The sequence below is a fragment of the Armigeres subalbatus genome, chromosome 2 (assembly GCF_024139115.2).
Source record: "Armigeres subalbatus isolate Guangzhou_Male chromosome 2, GZ_Asu_2, whole genome shotgun sequence".
Taxonomy (NCBI): Eukaryota; Metazoa; Arthropoda; class Insecta; order Diptera; family Culicidae; genus Armigeres; species Armigeres subalbatus.
In genome coordinates, this window is record NC_085140.1 from 216,554,265 (window position 1) to 216,580,230 (window position 25,966).

General features: G+C 38.6%; 1 protein-coding gene, 1 long non-coding RNA gene and 1 pseudogene across 2 annotated transcripts; 2 read left to right on the forward strand and 1 right to left on the reverse strand.

Annotated features, from left to right (window-relative positions):
• Positions 1-246: 246 nt before the first annotated feature.
• LOC134209547 (RNA-binding protein spenito-like) lies at positions 247-1,650 on the forward strand (annotated as a pseudogene).
• Positions 1,651-6,392: 4,742 nt separating this feature from the next.
• On the forward strand, positions 6,393-6,888 carry LOC134215891 (uncharacterized). The gene is made up of 3 exons (XR_009980351.1): positions 6,393-6,498; positions 6,561-6,648; positions 6,714-6,888. It is a non-coding gene; the product is annotated as an uncharacterized LOC134215891 (long non-coding RNA).
• Positions 6,889-22,408: 15,520 nt separating this feature from the next.
• On the reverse strand, positions 22,409-23,557 carry LOC134215892 (uncharacterized). The gene is made up of 2 exons (XM_062694980.1): positions 23,297-23,557; positions 22,409-23,214 (listed from the first exon to the last, which is right to left on the reverse strand). The coding sequence occupies exons 1-2, from the start codon at positions 23,513-23,515 to the stop codon at positions 22,810-22,812; spliced, it is 624 nt and encodes a 207-aa protein (XP_062550964.1). The 5' UTR covers positions 23,516-23,557; the 3' UTR covers positions 22,409-22,809.
• Between the last annotated feature and the right edge of the window lie 2,409 nt (positions 23,558-25,966).

The following is a 25,966-nucleotide window of genomic DNA, read 5'->3' on the forward strand; positions in this document are numbered from 1 at the left end:
ATACATTTCCGAACAAACTTTTTTTCGTGTTTTAACTGCAAGTTTTTACAATATTATTTATTTATTTATTTAACTAATTTTAAGGCCGTTTATTGTTACCGATTCTGTCGATAATAATAGATATGAGTAGGTTCCTCAAACACGCTAATTATGAACGAATACTGAAAAGGCGTTTCAATATCCAACGCTTGTCAGTTAAAGGAGTTGCTGAACAGTGCCACCAGAAGCTGGACGAGCAGATAGGAGATGCCAATGGATCTGGCTACGTCAACAGCGCAGGAAGTTTTAGACACTGCACAGCCAACTAAATGGTTGGTTTGATGAGGTGTGCCAGCGAGTGACGGACGACGTTCCATCAGAGAGCGGTACCATTGACGAATACATAGACCGAAATGTCCGGTACAAAGCCATCAGAAAATCGGGCACCATGTCTTCTTCTTCATTTTGAAGAAAATACCCCTCGTGGGTGACGAATTACATAAATATTTTACGAGCGCTGACTTACCCCTCTTGACGTTTTGACAGTTTGTTTGTTTTTCTCCCTCACCTTGTGACGTCGTTTCGGTTCGTTTGTTGTTTGTTCGTTTCGTTACTCAGTTGGAGCGTGAGTTCGACCGTTTTGGTGCCATCAAAAAGATTGAATATAACAAAGGGGACACCCAGGCCTACATTCTGTACGATTCTATTGATGCTGCTACGGCTGCTGTGAAGGAAATGCGTGGATTCCCGTTAGGGGCACCGGATCGTCGTATTCGTATCGATTTTGCTGATAACGGAACAGCACCATCGTTCTCGAAGAGCAGTGGAGGTTTTGAGGAAGGCGGTGAGTATCGTCGCGGCCCCGACTACGAATATCCGGAAGGCGGTGCATCATACGAGGAAAATTCATCGTACGGCTAAGGTGGAAAACCGTTCCGCGGCCGTGGAGGATTCCGCGGACGTGGTGGTTTCCGTGGCGGTTTTCATCGTGATGGCCCACCGCACCACGGGGACAATGATGAATGGCGTCGATCAGGAGCCGATGGCGAATATGATTCACGCCGTCGTTCTGGATCACGTGAACCAGGAAACGATAGATCTCGTTCCCGTTCACCGAGGCGACGCAGTCTTGTAGGAATGGCATGTTATTGAATGCAAGAACGTTACCAGAAGTGGCACGGAAATCTACCACAGTCTGACAAGGGGCGCTGATTTTAAAGATTTCACTATTCCCCGCCAAGTTGCACCTAACGGACGGAGACAACGGAATAGTGGACAGCCTGATGAAGGACGAGGAAGGTAAACATCACCTTCGTATTGCTCAGCGACTACGCCTCGATCAACCCAAGTTGGAAGATGTGCAGAAGCGCATATCGACGTCATCGTCGCACGCAATCTTCCTCGGCCTGCCGGGATCGACGTCATCGATAGCATCGTCGGATGATGCCAGCGTTCAGACGCGTCCACTGCGTTATCTCGTGTCCTACCTGAAGCAGAAAGAAGCGGCCGGCGTTATATCCTTACTCAATAAAGAAACGGAAGCAACTGGTGTGCTCTACTCATTCTCGTCATGCGATTTTTCGACAGAATTGTTGAAACGAACATGTCACAACCTCACTGAAGGAAGACCATCTGGTAATCGTGGTGGTCCGAGGAGGAACAATCCTCTGAAGTGCCTTCTTTCTGGTATTGCAGCAACTAGTCCATATTGGCACAGCATACAACATGGCTGGTCTAAAAATTTATTTGTAAATCAAAAGTTTGTTCTTATCTCAAAGTTTTGATTTTCTGTTTATAAGTGGCCACTTAATATATTTGTTACATTTGGCTTGAAGGCCTTCAATGTGATTTTTAAAAGTTAATTTTTGATCTAGCAGAAGTCCTAAATATTTAGAATTCTGATAGTTTACCTGCAGTGAGCGATCTGATAAATAATTTTGGATCAGTTTAATAGCTGGTTGGTTGTTTGCTCATTGTTTGTTGATTGCTTCATTGTTTGTTGGTTGATTGATTGGTTATTTAGTTGATTGGTTGCTTGATTGGTTGGTTGGTTGGTAGAATGATTAATTGGTTGGTTGCTGCTTGATTTGTTAGTTGGTAGAACTGTTGAATGGTTGGCTGCTTCACAGTTGTTTGGTTGCTTGATTGGTTGGTTATTTGGTTGATTGGTTGGTTGACTGGTTGATTGATTGGTTGGTCGGCTGGTTAGTTGATTAGTTGTTTTGTTGGTTGCTTGAATGGCTGATTGTTGGGTTGCTTGATTGGTTGATTGGTAGCTTGCTGGAATGGTTGATTAGTTAATTATTCAGTTGATTGATTGCTTGATTGGTTGGTTGATTAGTTGATTGCTTGTTGGTTGGTTGATTGTTGGTCGGTTGTTTGATGGGCTGATTAGTTGTTTTGTTGATTGCTTGATTGGTAAATTAGTTGGTTGGTTGCTTGATTTGTTAGTTGGTAGAATGATTGATTGATTGGTTGGTTGCTGCTTGATTTGTTAGTTGGTAGAATGATTGATTGATTGTTTGGTTGCTGCTTGATTTGTTAGTTGGTAGAACTGTTGAATGGTTTATAGTTGGTTGGTTGCTTGACTGGTTGATTGATTGTTGGTCGGCTGGTTAGTTGATTATTTGTTTTGTTGGTTTCTTGGTTGATTGGTTAATAAGTTGATTGCTAGGTTGCTTGATTGGTTAGTTATTTGGTTGATGGGTTGGTTGGTTGCTGCTTGTAGAATGGTTGACTGGATGGTTGCTTCATTGTTGGTTGATTGATTGATTGGTTGGTGATTTGGTTGATTGGTTGCTTGACTGGTTGATTGTTTGGTTGCTTGATTGACTGGTCGGCTGGTTATTGATATGTTGTTTTGTTCGTTGCTTCAATGGTTGCTTGGTTGGTTGATTAGTTGATTCGTTGCTTAATTGATTGGTAGCTTGCTTGAATGGCTGATTGTTGGATTAGACAATCAAGCAACCAATCAACTAAATAAACAACCAAGCAACCAACAAACAATGAAGCAATCAACCAACCAATTAAGCAACCAGCCAACTATCAAGGAACCAACTAATCAACAGTTCTACACACCAAAATCATAAAAAGTTTTTCAGCAAAATGCTTTACTGAAGAATTATCAGCAATTTTGAAACTTACTGAAAATCAGTATACCGATTTGTCTTAACTGAAAATCAGCATACTTTTCTAGATTACTGATCGTTCAGCGTTTTTTCGACGGGCACTGCTGTCAAACTTTAGGAAAAATTTAGCCATTTTAGCTTAGTGATTTCTTTTCACAATTATTGTTTTTTGTAATATTTGTCATTTTAATCCATGATGAAACCGGTAAGTAGGGGAAATGACGACTTTGGCAGGTTTTGTTCTATTATTGGCAGGGGGGTTTTTATGACTGACTAGGCTCAAAATATCAAAGAATAGTGTGGCCAAATTTCATAAAATTTGGTCCACAAAAACCCCCCTTGCTTGATTGCTTGGTTGATTGGTAGCTTGCCTGAATGGCTGATTGCTGGATTAGTTGGTTGGTTGCTTAATTGGTTGGTTATTTGGTTGATTGTTTGCTTTACTGGTTGATTGAATGGTTGGTCGGCTGGTTAGTTGATTAGTTGTTTTGTTGGTTGCTTGAATGGTTGATTGGTTGGTTGCTTATTTGGTTGATTAGCTTGTTGGTTGATTGGTAGCTTGCTTAATTGGTTGGTTGCTGGATTAGTTGATTGATTGGTGGTTGGTTACTTATTTGGTTGATTGGTTGCTTTACTTGATTGATTGGTTTTGGTTATTTAGTTGATTGGTTGGTCGTTTCGTTAATTGGTAAGTTGTTTAGTTAATTGGTTAATTAGTTGGTTGGTTGCTTGATTGGTTGGTTGCTGCTTGATTTGTCAGTTGGAAGTATGGTTGATTGATTGGTTGCTTGATTGTTGGTTGGTTGGTTGACTGGTTGATTGGTTGGTTGCTTGTTGGTTAGTAGGCTGATTAGTTGATTAGTTGTTTTGTTGATTGCTTGGTTGATTGGTTAATAAGTTGATTGCTAGGTTGCTTGATTGGTTAGTTATTTGGTTGATGGGTTGGTTGGTTGCTGCTTGATTTGTTAGTTGGTAGAATGGTTGTTTGGTTGGTTGCTTCATTGTTGGTTGATTTATTGATTGATTGGTTGCTTGACTGGTTGATTGTTTGGTTGCTTGATTGGCTGAACGGCTGGTTAGTTGATATGTTGTTTTATTGGTTGCTTGGTTGGTTGATTAGTTGATTCGTTGCTTGATTGATTGGTAGCTTGCTTGAATGGCTGATTGCTGGATTAGCCAATCAAGCCACCAATCAACTAAATAACCAACCAAGAAACCAACAAACAATGCAGCAACCAATTAAGCAACCAGCCAACTATCAAGGAACAAACTAATCAACAGTTCTGCCAACTAACAAATCAAGCAACAACCAACTAATCAACCAATCAAGAAACCAAAAAAACAATCAATCAACCAATCAGCCGACCAACCATTCAATCAAAAGGTAAAGCAACCCATCAACCAAATAACCAACCAATTAAGCTACCACCCAACTAATCCAGCAATCAGCCATTCAAGCAAGCTACAAATCAATCAAGCAACGAATCAACTAATCAACCAACCAAGCAACCATTGAAGCAACCAACAAAACAACATATTAACTAACCAGCCGACCAGCCAATCAACCAGTCAAGCAACCAATCAACCAAATTACTAACCAATCAATAAATCAACCAACAATGAAGCAACCAACCAATCAACCATTCTACCAACTAACAAATCAAGCAGCAACCAACCAACCCATCAACCAAATAACTAACCAATCAATCAACTAACCAATCAAACAATCAACAAAACAACTAATCAACTAACCAGCCTACTAACCAACAAGCAACCAACCAATCAACCAGTCAAGCAACCAACCAACAATCAAGCAACCAACAATTCAAGCAAGCTACCAATCAACCAAGCAATCAAGCAACCAACCAGCCAATCAACCAATCAAGCAACCAACCGATAACCAATCAAACAACCAATCAACTAAATAACCAACCAATCCAGCAATCAACTTATTAACCAATCAACCAAGCAGCCAACAAAACAACTAATCAACTAACCAGCCTACTAACCAATCAATCAACCTGTCAAGCAACCAACCAATCAACCATACTACCAAATAACAAATCAAGCTGCAATCAACCAAATAATCAACCAAGCAATCAAGCAACCAACCAACCAATCAAGCAAGCAACCAACCAATCAAGCAACTAACCAACTAATTAACCAATCAACTAAACAACTTATCAACTAACGAGACGACCAAGCAATCAAGCAACCAATCAACTAAATAACCACAACCAATCAATCAAGTGAAGCAACCAATCAACCAAATAAGTAACCAACCATCAATCAATCAACTAATCCATCAACCAACCAATCAAGCAAGCTACCAATCAACCAACTAAGTAATCAACCAATCAACCAACAAGCTAATCAATCAAATAGGCAACCAACCAATCAACCATTCAAGCAACCAACAAAACAACTAACAAGCCGACCAACCAATCAATCAATCAGTCAAGCAACCAATCAACCAAATAACCTACCAATCAATTAAGCAACTAATCAACCAATTAAGCAAATAACCATTCAACCAACTAACAAATCAAGCAAGCAACCAACCAACCAGTCAAACAATCAAGCAACCGAATAACCAACCAATCAATCAACTAACAAATCAAGCAACCAACAAGCTAATCAACCAAATAAGCAACCAACCAATCAACCATTCAAGCAACCAACAAAACAATTAATAAACTAGCCAGCCTACCAACCATTCAATCAACCAGTAAAGCAAACAATCAACCAATTAAGCAACCAACCAACTAATCCAGCAATCAGCCATTCAGGCAAGCTACTAACCAAGCAATCTAGCAACCAACCAACTAATCATCATCCAACACGGACAGAAAATTGTTTATATTGAATCGAAAAAATGGCTTGTTGTTTTGATATATAGATTTATTTTTGAATTTACTTTGAATATTATTATTCCAACAAGAATTGCCATGCTGTTTTCAATAAGAGAATATTATTGTTTCAACTATCAAGTCAATTTGAGCTTTCCCGAAAAGCTCAAAGTGTAATAAAGGAGAATACATTTAGAAATATCTTATTGATTTATATAAACAAACGAGTGTTATCAGACCAGACTTGATTATTAACTATATCGATAAAACAGATATCGTCAACTAAAGAGTAGAATATAAGTTATTTTTATCATGTGATTTCATTGTTTGTCTATAGATGAATGAGAATAACATCTTCAATGGAAAAATTAAAATTTGATTCTATAAATCAGATAGGACATTTTGTAACGTTTCACTTGAAATTAGTAAACAATGTTTTTGGAACTTGAAGTTTTTGATAAAAGATAGGAATAAATTAACTATTTAACGAGTCGATCATAAATACATTGCATGTGGAATATTTGAAGTTCCCGATATTTAAGGTATGTTGCTGCCAATTTTACGCTGTATTCTTTACTAACCAATTTTATAATTTTGAATCCAGATGCCGAATTTTCTATGGAATAAATGGATCAAAAACTGACATCCGAGGGAATTGGAACTGGAGTAAGATGGGGTTTTATGTTTGCTACGTAAGTACTTTATACATTCTCATAATTGATTATTTTATCACATTCATTTATGTTTCAAATTCCAGCCGAGATTCCATCAGCACCCTCTGGATCGCAAATTATTCTCATCAATGTGTCGGATAGTACGTATCAGTCCCGTACGGTGCTGAAATGAGAAGAATATTTCCATTACGACTTTCTCAAATAAAAATAGTCGAATGGTATCTGAAACTAATTTCATTGTATTTATCGGGTCCTCAATAAAAACAAATTACACTGCGAAAATTCAATAAACATTATTATTAAAATTATTATTGCATCACTATTTGTTTCAAAAATAATAATGATGAAATTCAAAAGAAATCTCTTTTTAAAATAACAATATTCTTATTGTTTTGAAGAAGGTATTAAAGCTTTTTGACATTTCTAAGCTTTCAACGCTTATATGAAAACAACAATTCTGGATTGTTGAAATAATAATATTTCTTATTACCGCCAAAACAATGTGAAACTCTTGTTGAATTTATGTCAAATATCATTGTAATTACAAGAGATTTTTCTGCGTGAAGCAACCATTGAAGCAACCAACAAAACAACATATGAACTAACCAGCCGACCAACCATTCAATCAACCAGTCAAGCCAGGCCTATGATAAGAGCTCATGTTTAGCGTAGCCAACACCAACACCAACGCCGAGCAACGGTCAAATCTAAAAAAGCTTAACATCATAAAACATCCAAATTCAGCTTTCTTCAATATGCAACTTTAATCGGGAATATTCATTAAATATGACTAATGAGTTTAATTGATTCAAAACTTATCTACATGATCAATTTTGATTTTACTTACATGGAGAACAACAATTTGTCTTTTATTTCACCGTGAAAAGCTTGAGCAGAATTTAAAAATAAATCCTAATCAAGCAACCAACCATTCAAGCAAGGTACCAATCAACTTATTAACTAATCAACCAAGCAACCAACAAAACAAATAATCAACTAACCAGCCGACTAACCAATCAATCAGCCTGTCAAGCAACCAACCAATCAACCATGCCATACTCCCAACTAAGAAATCAAGCAGTAGCCATCCAAATAATCAACCAAACAATCAAGTAACCAATCAGTCAAACAAGCTATCAATCTACCAAGCAATCAAGCAACCAACCAACTAATCAACCAATCAAGCAACCAACCAACTAATTAACTATGCAATTAACAAAACAACTTATCAACTAACCAGCCGACCAATTAATCAACCAATCAACTAAGTAACCACAACCAATCAATCAACCAGTAAACCAACCAGTCAACCACTCAAGCAAACAGCCATTCAACCATTCAAGCAAGCTACCATACCAATCAATCAACCAAGCAACTTAGCTGAGTCGATTGATGTGTAACAATATGGATCTTCGGGCCTCTCAACAAAAGTTCGTTTTGAAGTGATCTTAAAATAGGTATGTATTTGTAATCATTACGGTAATTTATTACATATTACGGTAGTGTGGGCAGCAATGCGAGTCACCAAGTCATGCAAATGTATCAACGTAAATATAATCAATGAAAAATGAAAAATTGAGCGCATCTGGCGAATATTGTTTTCATTAGCTGTTTCACTAATTTTCTGCTCTCGACGAGTTTCCGAATTTAGCGAGACAATATTCCCATTTTGCTTCTTTAGAGGATCTGAGCGGCGGCGGCGTTCTCATAATCTTCTGCATCGGTAGTCGTAGTAAAGCAAATGTTGCATTCATGAACCCCTTTATTGGTTCCAACACAAGGCCGTCGGAGTATGCCACCTTATTTTTAGGTTTGCGACGATCAACAGCTGCTTCCGGTTTCTATTTATTATCGAATGACTAGGTAAAACTAACTGCTTTCAGACATAACTGCTTTCAGACATTTAACCTTCTTCGGATATTAGAAAAACGTTACGAATAAGATATTGGGGTCATATTGACCCAGAAATGTAAATGCTTATAAAACAGTCAAATTATAACCGAATTACAAGGTTTATATACCGTTCGAAAGATAAACTCATCAATTTTGTGGCTATGTGGTTATATGCTGGTTCTGGAGACAATGGCCACCGGGAAACGACTTCCACGGGGACCTTGTCGGTCATATAAGGGGAGCATTCAAAATCGCTCCATATATGCCATTCGATCGCTAATTCTTCATATATTCTCTTAAAACGGTAATGTACGGTTCATGAAAGGGCTTCCGACGAAAGTGGCCACTCCTGGTACATGCAAAGTGCCCCCGGGGAACCCGCAGGAGGGGACATTTCCGTTTTAGCACCAAAATATGCCGTGCGGCGGCTCTTTTGTCATGATTTTCCACTAAACAGATGAGGCATTCCACGGGGGCATGTCAGTCGATCCTGAGCGACCATTTCGAAAATATTTGAAACTCTGCACAGTTTTTCAATTTCATCTAAATCGTCATTTTTCGATATCAAATCTTCATATTGAGTCACGACTAACTTTTCAAAAGGGTGTATGTGAAAATGGTTCAAAAATATTTAAAAAGCTGCACAGCAAAAACGGAATGTTCGATTGTTATGATTTTTTCAGCAAAGTTAGACAACTAAATGGTGATTCTTAAGAAAATGTGCACAGTAAAAAACATTTTTTTTTTTACCTTTAAGAATATCATTTTTGTCACAAAAACTCAAATATCTCAAAACCCTATCTTTTTACGAACGTATTTTTTTAGGGAAAACGGTCCATTATAATAGCTATCTACCATAAAAATTTGGTGATGGTAAACTAATAAACAAAAAAGTTATGACATTTCAAACATTTCACAATTTTCACATTCAGTAAAAAAAATTTTTCTGTGTAAGTTATTTCGAGAATTGCAGTTTGATGCAGATTTTATTGTTAAGGGACGTGATTTAAACAAGTTGTTTTCATGATATTTTGATTTAATTATTCATAGCATCTATAAGAAACTTAGACACGATCCAGTGTTGTGATCAAAAGTATTGATAGTGTCATAATTTTCATTGCACGTGACTGGCGAAAAATTCTTTTAATAGTGTTGAAACCTGTTGATAATAACGTTGATAGAAACATATCAGAAATGTTATTTTTAAGACAAAAGCTGCAAAATCAAAGATTTATATACACGTGTACGTCTATAGTTTACCTGCAAAAAATATACCTCTTAGAGAATAGACTTTATGATCGGGAGGAAACGGGTATCTTCAACAACAACAAATGCATGATAGGTACATACCATGACAATGCTCACGAAAAAGCAAAAAATTACTACTACTAAGGTTGTTAAAGATCTTATAGTAATTTTTTTCTTCAGTCAAGCAAATGACACCAAACTAGTCAGTAAAAACTTAAAAGTGATTTTGTTTATTGAAATATTACGAACAACATGAGTAGCCGCTTTCTCAACTGTTGTAGGCCGTTTGATGGAAAAAGTGTTCAAAAGAGTTACGAAATCTCACCGAAAGCACCATAGATAAACTGAAAGCGACTGGTTATGCTCCAATGTCCACATTGAATACAAATTTACGCATTTGCACGTCCTGCCGTCTAAACGTTGACAAAAGAGCAATCTGTATATCATCGGTTGAGCAGAGCGCAGGAAGTTCGAAAACGACAGCAACTGAGGAATTGCCAGATGTATCGACAACAACTGAGGAATTACCAGAAGTATTAAGTGCTGAGAGCCTTGCCACCGTACCATCAGCGAAATCTGTTTCAACAAATCAATCGGAAGATGAGTGTATCCAAAAGGTCAACATCGAACGCTTTAACGAGGGCATAGCTGGGATAAAAGTGACCTGATTAAATGGAGTAAGATGGACTACGTTTATTACCCGGAGAAAAAATACCGTGAAATAAACGAAGCTGTACGAAGAAACCTCTTCAAATTAGGACCTGATGATGTGGAAAATACAGACTACGATGAGGTAATTATAAATATGAAGGAAAGGTTCTCGAATGCAGCCACGACAAGGAAAGAAAAATTATTGATTTTGTCGATGCTGCCAAGTTCGTGGTCTATTCAGGATGCCATTGATGAGTTCAAAACCAATAGAAATACAGTAAAAGAGGCAAAACAATTGAAGAATAACTGTCTTTCAATCAAAATACTAGGTCTAGTACTGCATTAACAGATGAGACAAAAGAAATAGTAGTTCAATATTTTGAAGATGATGAAGTAAGTCGAGCTATGCCTGGTCAAAAAGATTATGTATCAGTAAAAAGATGGAAAGCGTCAAGCAATCCAAAAACGATTAATGATGACGATTTTGAAAGAAGCGTACACACGCTTCAAGGAAATTCACGATAATATTAAAATAGGTTATTCCTCATTTGCAAGCCTTCGGCCAAGGCAATGTAAGCTTCTTTCCAATTCAGGAACACATAATGTGTGTGTGCACAACCCATGAGAATATTAATCTTATTTTACATAGTTTGAAAAGAATCAATTTAACAAAGGATATTAAAATGTTAACTGGTAGTCTTTTGTGTGAAAATACAACATCAAATTGCTATCTACGATCTTGTTCGGATTGTCCAGATTCTTCATCATTGGAAAATACTTTATTCGCTGAGTTTGAAGAAAATATATTGATCAGTTATCATTTGAGCAATGGGTGACCACGGATAGGTGTGACATAGAAACTATTGTAAAACCTGTAGATGAGTTTGTGTCATATTTTTGCTTGAAATTAGAAAGTTTAATCCCTCACGATTTCATTAAAACAGAACAATCCAGCTTTTTAAAAAATACGAAAAATACATTACAAAATGGTGAATTTTTAGTCATTTGTGATTTTTCTGAAAATTACAGCTTTGTATTGCAAGATGAAGTGCAGTCCCATCACTGGAACGTACAACAAGCTACAATTCATCCATTCGTTATTTATTTCAATGGAAGTACGCAAATTGAACACTTAAGTTTTATTATAATTTCCGAAGATTTAAGACACGATTCAGTATCCGTAAACTTGTTCATTGAAAAATGATTAACTTTTTACGCGTTGATAAGCATAAAGAAGTCAAAAAGATATATTTCATGTCTGATGGAGCAGCGTCGCAGTACAAAAATCGTAAGAATTTTTCGAGCCTATGTCAATTTAAATCAATGTACGGAATTGATGCAGAATGGCATTTTTGCTACATCACATGGCAAAGGTCCTTGTGATGCTATTGGAGGAACAATAAAGCGCATGGCCACAAGAGCAAGTTTAGCCAAAGAACGTGAGCATCCAATTAAAACTGCGAAAGAACTTTTTGATTGGGCAAATCGTAGAAAAGAAAAGATTTAACCAAATTATCATTTTGTTTTACTACTACTGAAGAGTACGAAATAAAGGCTTCAGAGCTCAGCGAGCAATTTAATAACGCGAAAACGATCCAAGGAACCCAAAATTTCACTGTTTCATTCCATTGTCGGAAAATAAAATTAAAGCAAAACTATACTCAAACTGTGCTGATAATAATTCAAAAGTGTTCGATATTTTAAAAAATTTGAATAAAAATATATATATATATAAAATATATAATAAAAAATAAGTATTAATAAACTGTTTTCATGATATCATATCATAACCCATACCAAAATTCAAACCCAAAACTCTTAGAGTTTCTATAACAACATTGTGTAACTGCCACATTTAATTTAATACTTAGGATAATATTAATTCATTTTTATTTATTTATACATATAATATTTATACATATAATATACATAATATCGATGAATACATAAATATGGAATATCATACAAACAACTTGTTTAACTCACGCAAGGCCCTTAACAATAAAATCAGCATCAAATCAGCGATTCTTGAAAAAAAATACACGGAAATTTTTTTTGTTTGCTATATGTGAAAATTGTGAAATGTTTGAAATGTCATAACTTTTTGTTTATTAGTTTACCATCACCAATTTTTTAGGTAGATAGCTAATATAATGGACCGTTTTCCCTAAAAAATTACGTTCGAAAAAGATAGGGTTTTGAGATATTTGAGTTTTTGTGACAAAATGATATTTTTAAAGGCAAAAAAATTTGCTGTGCACATTTTCTTAAGAATCACCATTTAGTTGTCTAACTTTGCTGAAAAAATCATAACAATCGAACATTCCGTTTTTGCTGTGCAGCTTTTTAAATATTTTTGAACCATTTTCACATACACCCTTTTGAAAAGTTAGTCGTGACTCAATATGAAGATTTGATATCGAAAAATGACGATTTAGATGAAATTGAAAAACTGTGCAAAGTTTCAACTCAATAGAAAATCATGAATTAAAAATTTTCTTAAATTTTGATGCTGTTGCTTGGAATCGCTCAGATGATAATGTGCTTGAAATCGATAAGTGACCACATTGGCCACTCCTGGTACATGCAAGGTTCCCCCGGTTAACCCGCAGGAAGGGACATTTCCGTTTTAACACCAAAATATGTCGTGCGACAGATCTTTCGTCATGATAAAATAGATGATTATGTGCTAGAAATCGATAATTGACCACATTGGCCACTCTTGGAACCTCTGAGGTGCCCTAAGGGAACCCGTAAAAGGGGACATTTCCGTTTTAACACCAAAATATGCCGTGTGGCGGCTCTTTCATCATGATTTCCCACCAAACAGATGGTCATGCGCTTGAAATCGATAAATGATCACATTGGCCACTCCTTGTATATGCAAGGTACCCCGGGGAACCCGTAGGAAAGGACATTTCAGTTCTGGCACCAAAATGTGCGGTGCTGCGGCTCTTTCGTCATGATTTTCCACAAAATAGATGATAATGCGCTCGAAATCGATAAGTGACCACATTGGCTACTCTTGGGGAATTCGTAGGAAGGGACATTTCCGTTTAACACCGAAATATGCCGTACGGCGGCTCTTTCGTCATGATTTTCCACAAAATAGATGATTATGCACTTGAAATCGATAAGTGACCACATTGGCCAGTCTTGGAACCAATGAGATGCCCACGGGGAACCCGTAGATGGTGACATTTCCGTTTTTATACCGAAATGAATAAGTGACCACATTTTCCATTTTGGAACCTATGAAGTACCGCCGTGGAGCTCATAGGAGAGGACATTTCCGTGCTTACTCTTACTCTTACTTAGGGCCGATGCCCACGTAGCGTGTTTTCAAGCTGCGTGCACGCTGCGTCCACGCAAGGTACCCGGCATCAAATGTAGTCGTGCACACGTTTTCGTGCGCATTACTCCATTTGATACTGGGTACCTTGCGTAAACGCGGCGTGCAACTTACTTACTTACTTACGGATCCTGTACACCTCCGGTGGTGCAAAGGGCCGACTTGAAAGATCTCCATCCTGAGCGTTGCCCGGCTATCGCTTTAACCTGTTGCCAGGTTAGATTTCGGTCGACTTCTTTTATTTCTTTATTGAGGCTTCGCCGCCATGAGCCTCTGGGTCTGCCTCTGCTGCGATGTCCCGCTGGGTTCCAGTCTAATGCTTGTTTACAGATTTCGTTTCCGCCCCTACGTAGAGTGTGGCCGACCCAGCCCCACTTCCGATCCCGAATTTCTGTTGCTATCGGCCTCTGGTGACAACGACGATAGAGCTCATTGTTTGAGATCCAGTTGTGAGGCCACCAGGCCCGAATTATATACCGCAGGCATCTGTTAATGAACACCTGCAGCCGTTGAGTGTTCTCCACTGATACACACCATGTTTCGCTAGCGTATAACAGCACAGATTTCACGTTAGAGTTCAAAATTCGTATTTTGGTGCGTTCACTTATCTGCCTGTTTTTCCAGATATTTCTTAAACTCGCAAAGGCAGCCCTTGATTTCTTGATCCGTGCGCCTATGTCGATCTTGGTACCGCCGTCCGACGCCATTTGGCTACCAAGATATTGGAAGCTTTCAACATTCTCCACTGGTTGCCCGGCTACTGTGAAACTGGAAGGAGTCGCCGTGTTTACATCCAACGATTTGGTTTTGTTGACGTTGATGACTAAACCTGCCGAAGAGGAGCGCTCGGCAAGGTCGTTGAGCTTACTCTGCATATCAGAGCGCCGTTGCGCGAGGAGTGCAACGTCATCAGCCAATTCGAAGTCGTTTAGGTGCTCCATGGTTATAGGCTGCCATAACAGCCCGCGGTTTGGTTCACGGTCAATCGCACCTACCAGAATCTCATCGATTACGATGAGGAACAGTAACGGTGATAGGATACATCCTTGCCTCACACCAGCTACGACCCGGATAGGGTCGGACAGGACCCCATTATGCAGCACTCTACACGAAACGCGGCGTGCAAGCAGCGTGAAAAAACTTTACGTGGACATCGGCCCTTAAAGGCATGCCGTGCAGCGCCTCTTTCACTATAATTTTCCATGAAATAGTTGGTTATGCTCTTGAAATCTAATATCAACCCGGGGGAACCCCAGGGCCAGTTTCGGTAATTATGGAGTGCCGTGAAGAATTCATTGAAAGTGTCTGTGCACACACAATCTCACTCACTTTTTAGGAACTTGTCCTCATCCGAATTGCTCGCAGTAAATAGCATTCGACGAAAATCCTGCCCTTATGTTTCCTATTGAAAATTGGAAATCGGACTATGGGCTCCGAAGTTATGGCCAATATACTAATTTGAGCAGCTGCATGGGAAAATCACTTTTCTAACACTTATGCTCATCCGATTGGCTTGAAATAAGTTGCGTTCAGCAGAAAATTTTAGAATGCAAATCAACAAATATGAAAAATAAGAGCTATCTACCTATTAGTGTTATATTAGACTTTTCTTATATATTTCTCAACCCTTTTGAACGAACGATAAAGGCACCATCACCAATAGGTAGATTAATCTTGTTTTTTTTTCTATAAAATAGGTCATTCATTCTAAACTTAATATCTACAATCTACAAGGTACCCGCAGGATTCTCACAGAAGGAGAGATTTTTTTTATATCAAAATGTTGCGTTTTCATATCATTGTCCACGGCGATCGGTAAAAACTTCTATGAATCGATATTAAAGGGACCATCGACTAATAGTAATATCGAGATGTGGAATAGAAAATCCTTGGAGAGCTGTTCGAAGGAATCATCACAGTAGCCCAGAAACTATTTTTTAATTTGACTCAGTACTCAATTTCAAATGAAGAGCAATTTCAAGCGCATAACCAACTTTTTGAAGACTTGGGGCAGGGTAGACAATGATAGACAAGATAGAGCTGCCGCAAGCGGCACAGTACATTTGATATAACCATGAAAATGTCCTTTCCTACGGGTTCGCAGGGCATCTCAAAGGTTCCAAGAGTAGACAATATCACTAATCAACTTCAAGCACATGACCATCTGTTTGGTAGAAAATAACAAAGAAAGAGCCACCGCACGGCATATTTTGGTGTTAAAATGGAAATGTACTCTTCTACGGGCTCCCGGGGGCACCTCATAGCTTCTAAGGGTGGACAATATGTCAATAATCGATTTCGAGGGCACCTATTTGGAGGAAAATCACGACGAAAGAGCCGCCGCATGACATATGTTGGTGTAAAAATGGAAATGTCATCTCCTGCGTGTTCTCCGAGGGAACCTCATAGGTTCCAAATGTAGCCAATGTGATCACTTATCGATTTCGAGCGCATAATCATCTCACAGTGTTCAAATTCTAGCCAAAAAAGGACGCAATTCAACCACGGTATGTACATATCTGGAGATTACCTTAAAAAAAATCACAAAAATCCAAAGAATTTGATGGTGCCGACCCCTTTGCCGTTAGAATACTGAAAGTGTCCTATTTTGTCCAATATCCCCTACAAAAAGAGGATTTTGCTAATGCATATGTTCACATCATTCGAAAAGACAGGGAAAACCTTAACTTGTGTTTGGGAAATATCATAATAGGCCTCCCATATATTTTTGAACACAACATAAGTGTCTCATTTTGTCTAATACCCCTATAAAATGTCTCAGATGATACACATTAAAAATTCGAGGAGATCATCACATGAGTTACTATCAGTTATGAAAATGTGGATGAAATAGTGTTATCCTCGGACAATTCACTGGAAATCTGTTTAGTGTCTGTTTTTGTCTGATGCCCCTATAAATTAAAAATATTTTCAAAAGTATAACATCAAATCAATTTTTATTTTAGGAAAATGTAGATCCTTGATCCTTGAAGACTATTTTAGGCATATCAAAAGGCTTTTTGCAGGGTCCCTTCAGTGTCTCATTTTGTCCAATATCCCTTATACGTTGAACCTTTTTTCAATTAATCAGAACACTCAGATTGAAAGCCCGAGAAAATTTTGTGAAAATTGGCGAATTATCTGGACAAAGAAATGTGACTTTTCCTAGGGAGTTGAATAGTGTCTGATTTTGCCAAATATCCCTATAGTTGAATGAAATTTTAAAATCACATAGAGCAAATCAATTGATAACTATGAAACTTATATTAGCATCCTTGCTTACTTAGTGGACATATTAAAGAGAGGTTTTTTTCTTTTTTAGAGTGTATCGTCCAGTGTCGCATTCTGTCTAATACCCCCTATACATTGAAATTCTTTTAATGCACGAAAACATCAATTAAAGCTCGAGAGAATTTTTGTGAATTGTGCTAATTTTAGCAAATCGCTTGAATAAAAAAATAAGGCCTTAGCCTCGGCCTTAGCTAATTAACAGGGAGCTGGGTAATGTCTGATTTAGGTCAATATCCCCTATATTTAAATGAAGTTTCAATATATAGTAGAGCAAATCAATAAATAACTTAAAAACTATATCAAGACCCTTCCATATTATAGTGGACATATTAAAGAAAGGTTGTTTTTCTTAAGTGCACCGTCCAGTGTCCCATTCCGACAAATATCCTTTTAGGAAATATTTTAATGCGCAAATCAAAATAACTAAAGAATTTTGTGATAATCAGCTAATCATCTGGACAATAAAATATTCTGCAACAAGTGGAAATAACTCAAATTCATAGTAATCTGATATGTTTAGTTTATTACATTAAAATATAAAAAAAAAGTATTTGACAAAACCAGCAAAAAAACTGCTAAACATATTAATGAGAAGAACCACACTTTATTCCTTTTTATTGCTCTCATATCCCTTATCAGAACCAGATGATTTTATTGTCCAGATGATTAGCTGATTATCACAAAATTCTTTAGTTATTTTGATTTGTATGTTCGTATGCATTAAAATATTTCCTAGAAGGATATTTGTCGGAATGGGACACTGGACGGTACACTTAAGAAAAACAACCTTCCTTTAATATGTCCACTATAATATGCAAGGATCTTGATATAGTTTTTTAAGTTATTTATTGATTTGCTCTACTATATATTGGAACTTTATTTAAATATAGGGGATATTGACCAAAATCAGACATTACCCAGCAGACAATTTCATTCAACTATAGGGATATTTGGCAAAATCAGACACTATTCAAACCCCTAGGAAAAGTCACATTTCTTTGTCCAGATAATTCGCCGATTTTCACAAAATTTTCTCGAGCTTTCTATTTGTGTGTTCTGATAAATTGAAAAAAAAAAGGTTCAGAGTATAAGGGATATTGGACAAAATGAGACACTGAAGGGACCCTGTAAAAAAGCCTTTTGATATGCCTAAAATAGTCTTCAAGGATCTTAGTACATTTTCCTAAAATGAAAATTGATTTGATGTTATACTTTTGAAAATATTTTTAAATTATAGGGGGCATCAGACAAAAACAGACACTAAACAGATTCCCACTGAATTGTCCGAGGATAACACTATTTCATCGTCCTGAATTCCATAACTGATAGTAACTCATTTGATGATCTCCTCGAATTTCAAATGTGTATCATCTGAAGCATTTTATAGGGGGTGTTAGACAAAATGAGACACTTATCCGTGTTCAAAAATATATGGGAGGCCTATTATGATATTTCCCAAACACAAGTTAAGGTTTTCCCTGTCTTTTCGATTGATGTGAACATATGCATTAGCAAAATCCTCTATTTGTAGGGGAAATTGGGCAAAATAGGACACTTTCAGTATTCTAACAGCAAAGGGGTCGGCACCATCAGATTCTTTGGATTTTTGTGATTTTTTAAAGGTAATCTCCAGATATGTACATACCGTGGTTGAATTGCGTCCGTTTTTTGGCTCGAATTTGCACACTGTGCATCTGTTTGATGGGAAAACACCAAAAGAGCCGCCGCACGGCTTATATTGGTGTAAAATGGAAATGTCTTCTTCTACGGGTTCCCTTGGGGCCCCTCATAGGTTCCAAAAGTGGCCAATGTGGTCACTTATCGATTTCAAGCGCATAACCATCTGTTTGGTGGAAAATCATGACAAAAGAGCCGCCGCACGGCATATTTTCGTGCTAAAACGGAAATGTCCCCTCCTGCGGGTACCCCGGAGCACCTTCCATGTACCAGGAGTGGCCAATGTGGTCTTTCATCGATTTCTAGCGCATTATCATCTATTTTGTGGAAAATCATGACGACAGAGCCGCCACACGGCATATTTTGGTGTTAAAACGGAAATGTCCCCTCCTGCGGATTCCCCGGGGGCACCTTGCATGTACCAGGAGTGGCCAATGTGGTCTTTTATCGATTTCTAGCGCATCATCATCTATTTTGTGGAAAATCATGACGACAGAGCCGCCACACGGCATGTTTTGGTGCTAAAACGGAAATGTCCCCTCCTGCGGGTGCCTCGGGGGCACCTTGCATGTACCAGGAGTGGCCAATGTGGTCACTTATCGATTTCAAGCGCATAACCATCTGTTTGGTGGAAAATCATGACAAAAGAGCCGCCGCACGGCATATTTTGGTGCTAAAACGGAAATGTCCCCTCCTGCGGGTTCCCCGGGGGCACCTTGCATATACCAGGAGTGGCCACTTTCGTCGGAAGCCCTCCCATGGACCATACATTACCGTTTTAAGAGAATCTATGAAGAATTAGCGATCGAAAGGCATATATGGAGCGATTTTTATGCTCCCCTTATATGACCGACAAGGTCACCGTGGAAGTCATTTCCCGGTGGCCATTGTCTCCAGAACCAGCATATCACCACATAGCCTCAAAATTGATGAGTTTATCTTTCGAATGGTATATAAACTTTGTAACTCGGTTATAATTTGACTGTTTTATAAGCATTTACATTTCTGGGTCAATATGACCCTAACATCTTATTCGTAACTTTTTTTGTAGGGTCGTTCCTGTTGCACCTTAAAATACTTTTTTCATGTCAGATGCTTCATTTCCACAAAATATTAAAAGTCAAGAAATTTCAGAACGATCGGATTATTAGGTAAAAAGTTATTCTACTTTGAAGTTTCGTTTTGGGTCATATTGACCCCAACATCTTACTAAGGTTAACTGAAATTCCGTTCTTAGCAAACCATGAAACTTTGGTAATCAATACCTTCTTCTTCTTATTGGCATTACACCCCACACTGGGACAGAGCCGCCTCGTAGCTTAGTGTTCATTAAGCACTTCCACAGTTATTAGTGAGCTAGCTACCAATCAACCAAGCAATCAATGAACCAACCAACTAATCAACCAATCAAAGAATCAATCAATTCACCATTCAAGCAATCAATAAAACTACTAATCAACTACACAAGCAACCAAATAAGCAACTAACCTATCGAGCAACCAACCATTCAAGCCCACTTCCAATCAATCAAGCAACCAATTAACCAATCAAGCAACTAATCAATCAACCAACCCATCAATTAAGCAACCATCCAATCAACCAAGCAACAAACCAATCAACCAACCAATCAATCATTTAGGCAAGCTACCAAAGAACTAACCAACCAATAAACCAATTAGGCAACCAACCTACCAAGCAACTACCAATCATGTAACCAACCATTCAGCCAACTAACAAATCAAGCAGGGGCCCTCCTTAGCCGTGCGGTAGGAGGCGCGGCTACAAAGCAAGACCATGCTGAGGGTGGCTGGATTCAATTCGGTGCCAGTCTAGGCAATTTCGGATTGGGAATTGTCTCGACTTCCCTGGGCATAAAAGTATTATCGTGTTAGCCTCATTATATACGAATGTGAAAATGGTAACCTGGCTTAGAAACCTCACAGTTAATAACTGTGGATGTGCTTAATGAACACTAAGCTGCGAGGCGGCTCTGCCCCAGTGTGGGGATGTAATGCCAATAAGAAGAAGAACAAATCAAGCAGCCAATCAATCGAGCAACCAATTAACCAATCAACTTTATAAGTAAAGAATGAAGTTACCAACTAAACAATCGAGCAACCAATCATTCAAGCCCACTTCCAATCAATCAAGCAAACAATTAACCAATCAAGCAACTAATCAATCTACCAACCCCCCAACAAAGCAACCAACAAATCAATCAAGTAACAAACCAATCAAGCAATTAATCATTTAAGCAAGATACCAGTGAACTAATCAACCAATAAACCAATCAAGCAACCAACCATTCAAGCAAGTTACCAATCAAGCAACCAATCAATAAAGTAACCAATTATTCAATCAAGCAACTAATTAACCAGCAAATCAACCAAACAACAAACGAATCAAGTAACCAACTAATCAATCAAACAAACAATCATTCTAACCCACTTCCAATTAATCATGCAACCATTAACCAATCTACCAATCAACCAATCAACCATTCAAGTAAGCTACCAATCAACTTCCAACCAATCAAGCAATTAAACATTTAACCAACTAACAAATCAACTAATCAATCAATCAACCAACCAACTAATCAACCAATCAAGCAACCAAAAAACAAATAATCAACTAACCAGCAAACCAAAAAATCAAGCAACCAATAAATCAACTATTTAAGCAAGCTACCAATTAACTAACCAACCAATAAAACAATTAGGCATTCAAGCGATCTACCAACCAACCATTCAACCAACTAACAAATCAACCAACCAACCACCCATTCGAGCAAGCTACCAATCAACCAACCAACCATTCAAACAACCTACCAATCCACCAGCCTGTCAACCAACCAATGAAACAACAAACTAATCAAACAACCTACTAATCAATCAAGTAACCCAATCATCTTTTCAAGCAACCAACATAAAAACCATTCAAGCAACCAACAAAACAATCAATCAACCATTCAAGCAAGCTACCAATAAACTAAATTAGGCAACCATTCTATTAAACAACCATCCCATCAAGCATCTTACCAATCAACCAAGCAACCAATCATTCAACCATTCAAGCAAGCTACCAATCAATTAAAAATAAATCAAGCAACTAATCAACCAATAAGGCAACCAACCAATCAAACAACTAACCAATCAAGCAACTAACCAACCAATTAGGCAACCAACCAATCAAACAACTAACCAATCAAGCAAACAATCATTCAAGACCACTTCCAATCAATCAAGCAACCATTAACCAATCAAGCAACTAACGAATCAAACAAGCTATCAATCAACCAACTAACTTATCAAGCAAATAATCATTTCACCAACTAACAAATCAATCAATCAACCAACCAATTAACCATTCAAGCAACCAAAAAAACAGCTAATCAACTAACAAGCCGACCAATCAAATAACTCACCAATTAAGCAACCAATTAAACCAACCCATTAATTAACTAACAAATCAAGCAACCAACCAGTCAACCAATCAAGGAACTCACCATTCTACCATTCAAGCAAGCTACGATCAATCAAGCAACCAACCAACTAATAAAGCAATCAAGCAACTTAGTAATCAATTAGGCAACAAACCAATCAATTAATTTATCGAGCTGAGTCGATTGATGTATTATGTGGATTTCCGGATATCCTCCGGAGTTCATTTTTAAGTGATCCTAAGATATGTATTCGTAATAATTAAGGGCCCTCCTTAGCCGTGCGGTAAGACTCGCAGCTACAAAGCAAGACCATGCTGAGGGTGGCTGGGTTCGACTTCCGGTGCCGGTCCAAATATTTTATATTGTACGGGAAAACTTTCACAAATATGACCTGAACCTCCAAGCGGTCACTCCGCGACAAAAGGGATTACGATCATCGTCGCCTTCTATCAGATTTGTGTGTTTTTCTACCGAATTTGATTTGTAAAACATCTTCGTTAATAATTGTATACTTTTTCCGCCTCTTGGTTGATTATTTCAAAGAAAATTCGAATACAGTAAAACGGTCCAGGTAAATCTGAGTAGACGAGCGTGATCGGGGGAGCGATCCAAGCCGGAGGCAGCGTTACAAAACATGTTTCTTCCTAGCAATTGTCTGAATGTGTGTTCTATTCTTACCCATCAAAAACAACAAAGAGAATGACACAATTCCGCAAAAGTAAAGGTTCTCAACAAATCCGAGATCCACTTTTGCGTACAATCCACCTACACCATACACACAGCCGCTTCCGCTGTCGTTGCTGGTCGGGGCAGAGTTCTCCGCCGATTGGCGGTCGTGATACTCCTGGAAGCAGGGCGCAATGCACAAGTTCGTCTGGCACTCGGGACAGTGGTACTTGGTTTTCCGTCGCAGTATCCTCCTTGTGTTCCAGCAGAAATTGCAACCCAGCGCGGGACCCTCCCGTACCACCGGACAGTGGCTAGACCGTTGGTTGTCCAGGCCGGGTATTTCCTTCGATCGGCTGCTCATCTGTATGAGAAGATAGATCAATTCACTGTAAATACTGGCCAAAACAAAGGTAAATTTTGATTCAGGAAATGTTAACACTTACCAAAGGAGATGAAGCAGACCGCGACAATTCGTCGCCTTTTATGCGAATTGAACTCAGGTCGGTAATAAGTAGCACTGCGGCGGTGGAGCTGGTCGTCGTGGTGATCGTTGTGATAGGAGCACTAGCACCTCCGGTGCGTGTACCGGCAACCTCACTTCCCGATAAATGGTGCTGGTGCTGCTGTTGGAGCGATTCCATATCGGAAACGAGAACAACCATTGGACTCGATGTGCGATCGGTTTTCAGATGAAAACAAAAATGAAAATGACAACTGTGCACGTCAGTTTGACAACAGTTGTCATTTTCATTTTTGTTTTCATGGTTCGAATTGAGGGGCTTCTCAATGGTCGAGTGATTGTAATAATTGTAATCCGTCACTCCCCAGTGCCCGGAAAAATGGCCACCCCTCCGTCTATGTATTCGTCAATGGCGGTACAGTGTAGCAACGGCAGAAGACAAACGAATCCACCGCAGATAAAAAAGCAACACGAAGGGAGTGTGACAGCTGAAGCGCAGGGGAATATGGATAGGAACGATATGCGGAGGTTTGACGTAACTGTCAATGGCGCGCGGCATAAGACTGCGCCAGTGCCCGCCATGTGCAATGACCGAGAGGGGAATTTGTTGACAGACAAGACTATGGTGGCAGCCAGGTGGAAGCACTTCGAAGATTTATTTAACGGTGAAAATGAAGGTGTATTAAGAAGCATGATGGACATAGTCGGCGACGGTCAAGCTGTGGAACCACCAACGCTGGACCAGGTAAAGAATGCTCTAAACAAGCTGAAAAACAGTAAAGCTGCTGGGAAGGACGAGAACCCGGTCGGGCTTCTCAAACACGGAAGTGAGCAGCTGCATCAATCAATCCACCACAGTATCCAGAAAATATGGGAAAATGAAGAACTGCCTACCGGATGGTTGGATGGCCTCATATGCCCAATCTATAAGAAAGGGCACAGACTAGAGTGTGCCAATTACAGAGGGATCATCCTTCTGAACTCAGCGTACAAAATCCTGTCGCGCATCCTGTTTAACAGACTGAGACCGTTCGAGGAGTTCTTCGTCGGCGAATACCAGGCAGGTTTTCGTGAGGCCCGATCAACGACGGATCAGATGTTTAGCCTGCGGATGAATTCCGCGAGTCCAACTTGCAGACTCACCTTCTGTTCATTGATTTCAAAGCAGCGTAGGTAGAGGCCGGCGACTTCGTGGAAGGCCACGAACATACTAGCTGCACGCGGTGGAATCGGACCTGTGGATAAATGTTCGGGGAAACTGGAGGAACATCGCCCAAGACCGACGATTATGGAGCTCTACAATACGCCAGGTATAGGTGTATCGACGCTGTAGCCAACCTGGTATACAGGTAGGTAGGTATATTTGCGATGTAGTTTATATTCGTTGTATTTTTTTTTTGCATTCGAACCTTTCGAGCTACGGCGTAGGATTGTCAATCCGATTCTCCATCCAGTCAAAGTCAAGGATTTTTTTAGTAGATATCCTCCTTGACCCCCTAGATACAGTGTACCAAGGACTTTATTTCACGGTTGAAATCCATAAATCTCCTAGTCAAACTTTCATTGACAATGAGTCAAATGATCTATTCTCACCCCCAATGACGGTACCACATTTTTGTGATTTTTTGCGTAGTGTTCAGTCATAGTGATTGCAACTTAAGTTCATAACCGATGGAAATCAAACAAATTTTTCGAAACCCTCGTTAAAAACTTGCATACCAGGTCAAATAGTTCAAAATGATAGTAGCATTAAACACTTTCTGTAGTTATACACATATATTTGATGGTTTTGTTGATAATTTTGGGATTTAACTTACGTTTAGGGCTTTAGCTCTTCAAATATATAACTAAGCAACGACTTGTTCTACTTACCTTATACCTACAATTATAATCCGTTTCTAAGTTTGATTGATTAAAATCAATTCTAATAGGTTTTACCGACATAAGCTTATCTAGTCTGACTCGCAGTCTACCTCTACCGAATGCCCTATATAGTTGAGTTCATTAATTTTGTTTTAATTCTACAACGATTGTTCGCATTAGTACGTTGGACTCTTTCATGTCAATCACTGACCGATTAGCTGTCTATTCCACTTGCGCTGACGCGCTGAGCGAAAGGTCGTTACAAACGCCTTTTTATGTTTTACCCTTTGTCACCAAGTGCAGCAAACATATTTTATATAGGGTAACCGTACCCTTAGTGGAAGTAGCACCAATAGTGGAGGTAGTGGGGTTTTAATGAGATTTATCATATTTATACACATAACGATGGTTTCAGTTGATGCGTCGTGCTTTAAATATCCTGTTAAATGCAACTTATCTTAAGATTTTGCTTGAAAAGCTATTGAAAACAGTGATTTTCCTTAACAAAATTGACTCCCTTGCACCTATAGTGGTGCAACTGTACCAATAGTGGCGAGTCTCATAAGAAACCAATGGATAGCACCACTATGAGAACCAAAATTAATGTTTACCACCACTAAAGGAACAGTGTACCCATAGTGGTGCAAGCAATATTTGGTAATTGTTGATGTTAAATGATATCTATCTCATTTTTGTTAGCAAATTTATTAGTTTATCTATTGACTAAGATAATAATGCAGTAAATTTCCCATAATCATCAATTTTTAAAAAATATTTTCTTTTGTTGAAC